At 35.6% G+C, this 11,650-nt stretch overlaps 1 protein-coding gene across 1 annotated transcript; it reads right to left on the bottom strand.

Moving 5' to 3' along the window:
* Window positions 1-7,169: 7,169 nt before the first annotated feature.
* Window positions 7,170-8,775, bottom strand: LOC128266022 (uncharacterized). Its single transcript, XM_053002290.1, has 2 exons — window positions 7,361-8,775; window positions 7,170-7,283 (listed from the first exon to the last, which is right to left on the bottom strand). Exons 1-2 carry the CDS (start codon window positions 8,423-8,425, stop codon window positions 7,275-7,277), a joined length of 1,074 nt encoding a protein of 357 aa, XP_052858250.1. The 5' UTR covers window positions 8,426-8,775; the 3' UTR covers window positions 7,170-7,274.
* Between the last annotated feature and the right edge of the window lie 2,875 nt (window positions 8,776-11,650).

Raw genomic sequence — 11,650 nt, 5'->3', positions numbered from 1 at the left:
TCGTTACACCGGAGGGTCAATTTGAGTTCTTAACAATGCCTTCGGACTTAAGAATGCGGCACCTGTGTTTCAAAGGGCGGTAATTAAGGCGTTAGGTGAGCTGGCATATTCATATGTTATAGTTTATATGGATGATATCTTAATAACCTCTAGTACACAAGAAGAAGCATTTAAAAGAGTAAGAACAGTTCTAAGCCTATTATCTCAAGCTGGTTTTTCACTTAATATCGCGAAATATTCCTTTTTAAAACAAGCGTGGATTATTTAGGTTTTCAAATCAAAGATGGCGAAGTTAGACCCAATCCACGAAAGGTACATGCTTTGGTCAATCTACCCCTTCCGCAGTCAGTTACACAAGTAAGGCAGTTTATCGGTTTGGCATCATAATTTCGACAGTTCGTCCCAAAATTTTCTGAAACAATGAAGCCGTGTACGCCCTTACCTGTAAAAATAAAGTATTTGAGTGGAAAAGCGACCATGAGGAACTGATAAGCCGGTGCTTTTAATTTTTGACCCCAATATCCCCTCGAACTGCACACTGACGCGAGTATGGATGGCTACGGTGCAATATACTTCATAAAATCGACAATAAACATAAGGTCATTGAATATTTCAGTAAACAAACATCCGCAACTGAATCACGTTACCACTCTTACGAGTTAGAAACACTAGCCGTGTTTAACGCTATGAAACATTTCCGACACTATTTACACGGGCAGCATTTTGTTGTATTTACGGATTATAATTCTCTGCAAGCTACGCGAAATAAAATAAGCCTTACACCAGGGGTAAAACGGAGGTGGGCCTATATGCAGATGTTTGATTTCGATGGCCCACGTAGATTTTTTGTCACGCAATCCGTTGCCACCGAAGGTAACTACTAAATTTTATCTCAGTCCTGAAAACAAATGAGTTTCGTTGGCCGAAATATCGGACAATTGGTTGCTTGCTGAGCAGCAACGAGATGAAGAAACTTTATCCATTATTTCAAAAATTCAAAATGAAGAACTGGGAGAAGATTTGGCCAAAACATATGAATTGCGTTCTAAAATACTTTTCCGCATAATCCAAAGAAATGGTAGGACGCGCAGCCTTCCAGTAGTGCCCAGATCATTTAGGTGGTCGGTAGTAAACCACGTCCATGAGGCAATAGTTCATCTAGGGTGGGAAAAGACATTGGACAAGATGTATGAGTTCTACTGGTTCGACAATATGTCTAAATATGTTCGAAAATTTGTAAGTAATTGTATCACCTGTAAATTAACAAAACCACCCTCAGGTAAATTACCAATTGAACTTCACCCTATACCAAAAGTAGATATTCCATGGCACACTATTCACATAGATATAACAGGAAAATTAAGTGGCAAAAGGGATCAAAAGGAGTATATTATAGTCCAGATTGACGCCTTTACTAAATTTGTTTATTTGCACCATACCATAAATATTAACAGTGAAAGTTGTGTCGAAGCAGTGAAATCGTCAATATCTATGTTTGGCATACCAGCAAGAATCATAGCAGATCAGGGAAGGAGTTTTACCGGAGCAGTCTTAGGAGACTTTTGTACATGCAAAAAATACAATTACATTTAATTGCAACGGGAGCCAGCCGTGCAAACGGCCAAGTAGAACGAGTAATGAGCACCCTGAAAGGTATGCTGACTGCCGTAGAAAGTAGTCAGCGTACTTGGCAGGACGCTTTAGGCGAGATAAAATTGGCCATAAACTGTACTGTAAATCGAATACGAAAGCAAGCCCTCTAGAACTATTAATTGGAAAAGAAGCGAGACCTTTTAATATGGTGCCCCTCTGCGAAGAAAATAACAAAGTAGATTTAAGCACTGTAAGAAAAAACGCCAAAGAAAATATGGAAAATAATGCTAAATACGAAAAGAAAAGATTTGATAAAAACAAATGTAAAGTTAAAAGTTTTAAAATTGGTGATTATGTTTGCTTAAAAACGAAGAAAGGCATCAGACCAAATTAGATAATAAGTTTAAAGGCCCATTCTTAGTGTCAGAGTTACTTGAAGGCGACCGCTATGTTCTAAAATCACTAACTAATAAACGAACGTATAAATACGCGCACGAAGCTTTAAGAAAAATGCCTATTGAAGAGATTCCCAGAGAGTTAGACGTGTGTAATGAGAAAATAGAAAATGATGATAGCTTATTGGTGGATTGCAATGAAGCAAGCGACGTGGAAGGAGTCAGTCGAGAGTCGGTAAGAGGATTCTAACTAAGATGTGGCATTGATGGACATTCAATGCGAAATTCTATACAATCATACACTTAGATCAACTCTATCCACTAGGTTGCCGTAGGTACATGGTCATGTATTCACCTGGCTATGGTGAGGTGCCTAATTAGTGGTGGAAACCTGAGTGCTGTGTTTGTTGTAGATGTTATTAATATCTTTGGGAATCGATTTCTAGTAAAGGCTCTTCGCAAACGAATAATCTAATTAACTAGTAACTATTGGAAAAAGTAACAACGAGCGACGTATTAATACGTTTTATTATTTTTATGATCGTTTCAGATTGAGCGGTACCTTCTAATTACTCTTAGTATTTTCTTTAAAATTTGTAACACACGAGGACGTGTGAATATCAGGATGGCCGTGTCGGATCTTTAGTTTGTTTTCGTGGTATTACGCTTTTAAAATAAGAATTAACATGAAATGCTGACTTACTTGGAATTACATTTTTACTTAGAATTAAAGCTTATGTTATGGATGCCACTCGTTGCTTTTTATTCCTCCCTTCGCATTCCTTTCTTTATATGAGTTTCTGTGTGTAAGTGTTGCGTTGAGCCTAACGGAGGTCCGTTATGTGCAGTCTCGCTGTGACATGGTGCGAGTAAAAGAGACGGACATATGGTATTTGGCAAAGTATGTGAACAAGAGGATGTTGACCAATTTGAGCAGTATAAAAGGAAGTTCTGATGGATAGATCAGACAGTGTCGATCGAGGTGTGGTTACGAAATGTCACAGATGAGAAAGCGCACGGCTTGCAATGCCGCAGAATTCATTGAGGAACTCAATGTTCCGACATATACATCTTTGGGAAAGGAAGACGGGACGATTTTGGACGACGGAACGTGAAATCTGCATCCGGGACTGGGAAAAGAAGGTACCGTCAACGAAAAAGTATGTCCATTCCAATGAGAATTAATTTTATTAAAAAAAATAGGGGAAAACAAAATCTAAAATTTTCCGAGTAGGGTCACCGTGGGCGAAATAAATAAGTAAATAAAGATACGTTATACAATATCTGGACCACGTGCCACCGGTTCCGGGCCGGTCCACTGCAGCAAGATTTATTGCCGTATTCATATACCTAAAAGCCGTTTAATTCACCGCACCACACTGACTGGATTTTTTATTTAATTTTCTTTTTGTTGAATATAAAAAATTATTGCTCTACGGAAAGTAGATTGACCTAATTTTATTTATAAACTCAACAATAATGATAGATTTAAAAAGCAATTTTTAATTAAGTTTAATTAAATTAAATTAAATTATTCCCTCTTGAATTTATTTAAAATTTCGTCCCCAATAATTTATATAAAAGTTGTTCGTCCACCTTAGTATAAATTTGTATGTTAATTTATTGAAATATTTATGCAGACCTAAACATATTTTATCCCACATGCAAACATCGTAAATTGTTTATTAACATATATCCATATATTCCATTTCTAAACATTATACGCAGTACCTATAAGTAAAAGATAAAATGTGATATAATTAAAATTTAGGGAAGCAAAAAAAAGAATATACTGTTGACGCAGTTTTATATTATTTATTTCAATTCTTGAGTTTTTATTTATTTAATTTCTGTTCAGCTTAGCTTTTTCACGTCTGCTTCCAATTGTCTCTCTCAATTCAAGTGTTACCCTATTCTGATCTTCACATAGTCCTTACTACTTATTCTACATTATTGGAACATCGGAATGGAACATAAGTGTTATTATTATTAAATTATTAAATAGTCACATCTTATATCCACTTGATCTATACAGCTTCCAATATACTGCTAACAGCTCGGCCATCCTGACAATTAGATCGTCCTCGATCGTGGGTTTCTAATATTATAAAAGTTTTTCTTAATATTATATGTTTTAGTTAGTAATAATTTTGACTAGTTATGATATATAATTAAATTAATTTAGCATATATTAGGAGTTAATTTCACACTGATTACGCCAATCTGCCCATTTTCGTATCCGACATGCTTCTACAATTCTTTCATAGGGAATTTGACTAATTTGACAATTTTCAATATCACTTATGACACATCTATCGTTTGGCAATATCTTTTTAACGATATATGGTCCTTTGTACTTTGGTACAAACTTTTTGTTTGTACCAATTGTGGTGTCAATGTTTCGCATTACAACAAAATCGCCTTCCTCAAATTCTATATGGTCTTTATGATTTTTCTGAAGATATTCTTTGCTCCTTTTCTGGCACTGTTCTATTTTATCTGAAGAATTCTTACGCACATTTTCTAAATCACTCTGTGGTATATCATTTCTATCATCTAAGTATTCTGTTAATGCGTCAATATTGCAACCTCTCTGCTGAACTCCAAATAATAATACTGAGGGTAATTCCTTTGTAGTTGAATGCATTGAATTATTAATGGCATATTCGGCCCTATCTAAAAGTTTGCTCCAGTCTTCATGCTTAATTGGTTCAGTTATCTTGGCCAGCATCGCTTTTATTGTCCTATTTACTCTCTCCACCTGTCCGTTCGCTTGAGGTGATATTATTTTCTAATAAAAATTTGGCAAATTCTAATGACGTAAAACATGTACCTCTATCACTTACAACTCTACGTGGTCGACTATAGTATTGAAAATATTTCGTTGAATTCACTGGATACAACTTAACAAATTTGGTAAATCCATCAATAATTACTAGCAAATGTTTCTTTCCGATATAACTGAAGGTAAAGGTCCAAAATGGTCTATGTGTAATGTATCAAACGGAATTGGTCGCTTAGGTATATTATGAAGTGTTCGATTATTCGCAAGTGTGGGTACCGTAAACATGATACACTTTAAGCAATTTCCAATAAATGCATCTATTTTAGCTTTCATGTTCGGAAACCAATAGTGTCTCATTATTTCTTTTAACCTAAATGACATAAATTTTCATGAACCCTCCTAATTATATGGGATTCCATTTCAGCTGGTACATATAGCAATTCAATATCATTCTCACCTAATCTATAAACAATTCCATCGCTTAATATAAAGTTCTTCACACTTCCTTGTTCTAATTGTTCTTTCAATTTCACTATAATACTATCTCTATTTTGCGTTATCTGAAGCTGAAGGTTGATGTCGTCACTGTCAATTACTGAAACTATTTGATCTTTGTTGTCACTGTTTTGGATATTCACTACTGGTTCATATTCAAAACTCTCATTTAAGACTGAAGGGTATCTACTTAATGAATCAACATGAGTCATATATTTTGCACTACGATGCTTAAGGGTATAATTGTAATTAGCCAATTCTAAAGCCCATCTGGCAATGCTCGAGTTAAGGCGTCTTTTCCCTAGGCACAAAACTACTGCATTACAATCTGTTACTATGTTAAACGGAATTCCTTCTAAATGTATTCTGAATTTTCGTAATGAATAAACTACAGCTAATGTTTCCAATTTAAAGCTTTCATATCTAGCTTCTAGTTTTGTTGCTCTTTGTGAAAAATAGGCTATTGGGTGAAACTTATTATCATCCTGCTTTTGCAACAAAATTCCTCCAAATCCCTCGCTACTTGCGTCGCAATGCAATTCAGTCTCTCGATTTGGGTTGTACAAGGATAATATGGGAGATGAAATTAATTTGTCACGAAGATATTCAAAACTTTTTATACAATCCTCACTAAGTTCATACTTAACACCTGCTTTTGTGAGCTCTTGCAATGGCTTTGCTATTTTTGAGTATGCCGGAATAAACCTCCTAAAGTAAGAAAATAGTCCTAAACATTTCTGCATTCCATGGCGATCTTTTGGTATCGGAAGATGTTTAATAGTTGATGTGTGCTCATAATTCGGACTTATTCCTTTTTCACTCAGTGTATACCCTAAAAATTCAATGCTTTTGTAAGCGAACTGGCACTTATTTATTTTAATTTCCAATCGGTACTCTGCTAAAATTCGTAATACTCTTCCTACAATCTTAAAATGTTCGTTCAATGTTTTCGAGCCTATAGCAATATCGTCTATATAAACTACTACATTTCCTTCGCGAATCAATAGTTGCAGAATAAAGTTAATAAATCTCATATTCTTGTATATTCATATTGACCGGAAGGTGTTACAAATGCTGTATACTGCACGGAACTTTCTGCTACTTTCACTTGATGGTACCCATTTTTCAAATCTAACAATGTAAAATACTTATTTCCTTCTAATCTCTCTAAGCAGTCATCTATGAGGGGAAGGGGGTATCCGTCTCGAACGGTTATCTTATTAAGTTGTCTATAATCTACACACATACGCTTTTCTCCAGATTTTTTCTTAACAAGAACGATAGCGGAACTATAGGGTGAATTGCTTTCTCTTATGAATCCTTTTTTCAATAACTCATCAATTTTTGAATCTACTTCTTTCTTCTCCTGATACGAAAGTCTTCTTGGTACAGTGCGTACCGGTTCTTCAGACTTAAGTCTTAGCCTCATTTCATAACTATGTTGGATCGCTGGGATGTTAGATAAACATAAGTAATTCAATCTTATTATTTCACTGAGTTCGCTTCGATCTTCATCACTTAACTTCGGGTCAATGTCAAAACTTTCATCATCCTGAAATACATCAATACTATATATATACGGAATGCTGTCGTCACTAACTATTTCATTTTCTATACACAACTCTTCAAAATCTCTACTGCTTTCTAAATGGTCACTGTCTCTATATGTTTCACTATTCTGAAGTCTATTTATTGGTTCAATACTCACTGTTTTCAATGGTTCACTATCCTTAAATAAATTCACTTCTACAATTTCTTTTACCTTATCCTTAGAAATCAATTTTATTCCAAATTTCTCAAAAAACTTACGGCCTAACAGAACATTAGTTGAAACATAATTATTGGGTACAACAAAAAATGAAATTTCTTCTTCTATATTTTGAAAAACGAGCCTGACAAAAATTTTTCCGAATGTTTTAATTTTAAATCCATTAACTCCATAGTAATTCGTCGGGACCAGTATATCGCTAAAGTTTTTATAAGGAATCGCAGAGTGCTGAATTAAATTAATGGCGCTTCCCGTATCGGACATGGCAGACAGAAGAGTTACGTTAGGCTTATGTTGGCAATCAGTGTAAAAATATACTCCTACCTGGTTAAAAATCGGAATAAACATATTAGGCTCCTCTTCGTCATCTCGTATCGGCTGGTTGTTGGCTGCTCCCACCACTCTCGGATCACTTGCTGGCTTCTGCTGACAATCCTTTAGCATATGTTGGAGGGATCCACAACAGAAACAAGATCCCTTCTCGCGTTTCGGCGCAGTGCACGACGAAGCGTAGTGCCCATAAGCAGAGCAATTGTAGCACCGGACTGTTTTCCGATCTCCTCCAGTATTTTCCATGCGCTGAGGAAAATTGTGTGTCTTCTTCCTTAGATTGCCATACTTCCAAGCCAATTCCTTCAATTGTGCGATTGTTGTTGCTGTGTACAATATAGCGATATTGGCTGAACGATCGCGAAAACCATCAATGACGAACTGCACTGTCAATTTTTCGTCAATATATGCACGCATAGCAATTTCCTCCATCAGAAGTATGTATCCCATAACTGTGTTCTTCGCGGGGTTGAACATGGTTTCCTTAAGTAGCAATACAATATCAGCAGTTGAGCTTCCACGACCGAATGTTTTTATGAAATTTGTCTTAAATTCGTCGTAAGAGTTCGATCGATCAACACTCACAAACAAGTCGGCATCTGTACCCGATTTCATCAACATTCGTACGCAGCGCAGTTGAAAATTTGTACATGTGTTGATATCTCTGCAGACTCTCTCAAAATTCAAAATCCACTTAAGTGCTTCCTCACTTTCAGTGGCAAAAAACGGTCTCACGAGGTGCTTCACCATTTGGAGGTCATCTGTCGTTTTGTCGACGTTTTTCATCAATCCGGCCAATATTTTCTTCTTCTCAGCAACCCTTATGGCGGCGTCAAGCAGTGCTTCTTCTTCTTCCAATGTCTGGATGCCTTCGGTAGCGGCTCCTTGGCTTAATACTTCCATTTTGGAGTTCTCCTCCTCCAATATGCTTTCTGGGATTTTAGCCACTTCTTGGTATCCAGCATCCAAAGCAAGCTTGCGCAATTGCCTTAAAGTTGCACTTGCAGGGAACTCGATTTCGTTGGCTTGTAGCCACTCACCAATTTGTGTCTTGTCCATTTCAGAATGGCGTCGTAATTATAAAAGCGGAAAAAATGTGTGCTCTCAGGTATGGCTATGTAGGCGAATGTATTAATGGGACTATCCCACTTCTGAAGTTGTTGACGCAGGTTTATATTATTTATTTCAATTCTTGAGTTTTTATTTTATTTAATTTCTGTTCAGCTTAGCTTTTTCACGTCTGCTTCCAATTGTCTCTCTCAATTCAAGTGTTACCCTATTCTGATCTTCACATAGTCCTTACTACTTATTCTACATTATTGGAACATCGGAATGGAACATAAGTGTTATTATTATTAAATTATTAAATAGTCACATCTTATATCCACTTGATCTATACAGCTTCCAATATACTGCTAACAATACATTTACATAAACAATTCAAAACCTTGTGTAAATTTGCGGAGGTTTCGCAACAGATGAGATGTAAAATAACGAGTAAAGTAAATCACATACACAATATAGTGTATAGCGAATTTAGAAAAAAAATCTCATATAAATAACTTTAGAAATCCCGAGATAAAAAGATCTCAGTATTAAACCCCTGGTTGGAGCTTCAAATAGTTCGGGTAATTTAATTGTTTAGTTATGAATTAATCAAAATTTGTATATTCGTATGTTGGTGAACAATCGTGTGACAAAAGTTTAAATCAATTAAAAGGAAGTGTTTTCCGTATGAATTTGGCATCGCAGCTGTAGCAAGGGGAAGCAAATAAATGAAAATAAATTAACTGAAGATATTTAATGCAAGGAGTGAAGATGAATGTGTATAGTTAATAATATAAATTATAACGTGAGGATGATGTGCTAAGTGTTCGTCTATGGGGAGGGGAAATGAGACTGACCCTGAAGTAGGCTGACGGGAGCCCGCGGTAGGGAGATCATCACCTAAACTCCAATTTGTTCAGCGTAATTTGTAACATAATTAATTTTATTTTTGTTTACATTTTATGTTGTTTACATTTTGTCTTGTTTTGATTTCGTCGGACTGAGATGGCCGATCAGCTGGGCTGTTGTGCGGACTGAGGGCTGGGAAGAACCCCACCATGAGATGGACTGGTTGGTTTATTTTTTAATGATTCGCAGTGTTATTTTAATTGTCTTTAAACAAGTAATAAATAATAAAATACTTTTAATATTTTTGAAAAGGTAAATGGAACAAATATAAAAATCCAAATTTTCTTAATGATAATAATTTATTTTATTGATAATAATTTTAGATTTTAATTGTACCAATATCTTGAATTATAACGAATTGTTTAAAGACAATTAAAATAACAAGACAATTAAATAACGAATCATTAAAAAATTAAATCAACCAAAGATCACTAAACATAACATTTAAAACAAGTGTCCTAAAAGCCCGCCCGTATGCAGGCACCAACCGCTCGCAAGACATCGACAAGAACTGATTTAGTTTGAAGTTTTCTCAACCACTGAAGAGCAGTCGGTGTTTCAAGTGACACGACTGCGATATGCCCTGTCCCCATCTCAGTGGACTGATTTCTATAAATTCGAATACATACATATATGTAAACATTTTACCGCTACCACTGATTTGAATTTGTAAACAAAAATAAAATGTATGCTGAAATATTAAATAAAACATATAATATTCACATTTTTTTCATAACCCTATAGTAAATACGCCCATATTCTTAGGGTACCAAGTTTGAAAAGTGGCAAAAGACAAAATATTCTTGATGCGCCGAAATGAAATAAACGCACACATGCTCCCGTGTATGAGAATGCATGATCACGCATACATACAGAGACGAATTCAAGCGCAGGGCAGCCTTCTTCAAATAGCGCCTCTCTGCCATAGAGTAAGAATTATATAGAGGCACCATTTGCTCTGCCCGGACCTCTGCCCAAGCTCTGCTGAGAAGCTAACCTTGATTTCCCCCCCACTTTTCAGTTTTTGAGTCGAACTTGCAATTCGGTCCCATGGTGAGTTTGCAACTGCACTGCTCGCACCAGCCCTTAGCAATGGGAGCGAGCAGTTCAGATGCAGAAACTCACTGCGGGACCCAATTAAAGGTTCGAATCGAACCGTGAGAGACATGGACCTGCTGCTGTGAGAACGGTGGACTTTCCGCGGTCCGTTTTTTTGTGTCCAAATGCGTCGTATGAAATGACCAGTCTATATGTTGTATGGTTAGTGGTTACAATTACGAAGACTAAAAGTGAAGTTGATTAATGTGATAGTTGTACGAAATAAAAGTGGAATTAAAACTGAACCAGCGAGTCGACATTTATTTCGATCAAACTCTACGGGCAGAAATCCGCCACCCTTCCAACTCCTCATTTTGGTGTTTCGGCCGGATAGATCTGCGATTTCCAGCGGCACCGGTGGTTTTTTTTCCGTCAATTCCCTTAATAATCCAAGATAAGTACGATTTTACTATTTGCAACCAATAGCCATTTTTCGACTCTACGGTTTTTTCTTTTCCATTTCCATTTCCATGTACATAACTACAGACACACGTACATTTCCAAAGCCTTATTTACACACGTACATAATTTAAAAGAATAATTTTACATATCCACATTTCTATATCCTTGAAATATATATAAGAAAACAAAATACAATAGTCCACAACCAATAAACATTTCCAATTGTCGAAGAAATAATTTTTCCACACATATATTTTCTTCCCACACACAAACATTTACAGCAAACATAGCTTCAAAAATTGCATTTCAAATCCACACACACACTATTTCCACCAAAATACATGCATAAAATTTATAAATTTTCCGGGATATGCGAAATAAAAAATATCCAAAGCTTGAGCAACCAATTCCACTTGGGAACAGTGGAAATATTCAACAGGTATTTATTGTTATACTCCATTCATTCCGTCACATATATGGCATATATTAATATTATTGAATATTAATTATTAATCAGTGCGTCATTCTATACACAAAAAAAAGTATATAATTCAAGCATGTAACATGAGGGCAAACAAAACATAATAAAAATAATGATATACGAAAATAAATAATACACCTTGAAAATAGTTTTGGTGTGTTCAAACTAACATTTCTACTAAGTAGTCATTGGCAAATCCAACAGCAGCGTGACTGTTCGGGATTAATACAATTTATATTTTTGGATACATTTCTTATATGTTTTGTTACAACAATTGTCATTTGTTCCATTCCATAAATTCCATTTTTTAAAATAAAATAAATAAATAAAATAATTTTAGCATCAAT

The sequence above is a fragment of the Drosophila gunungcola genome, unplaced genomic scaffold (assembly GCF_025200985.1).
Source record: "Drosophila gunungcola strain Sukarami unplaced genomic scaffold, Dgunungcola_SK_2 000229F, whole genome shotgun sequence".
Classification (NCBI taxonomy): domain Eukaryota; kingdom Metazoa; phylum Arthropoda; class Insecta; order Diptera; family Drosophilidae; genus Drosophila; species Drosophila gunungcola.
This window is presented reverse-complemented; position numbering and strand designations above follow the sequence as displayed.

What these genes read in the sequence shown, in the direction of transcription:
- LOC128266022 (XM_053002290.1), bottom strand. Translation starts at nt 8,425, where the DNA reads ATGGACAAGACACAAATTGGTGAGTGGCTACAAGCCAACGAAATCGAG.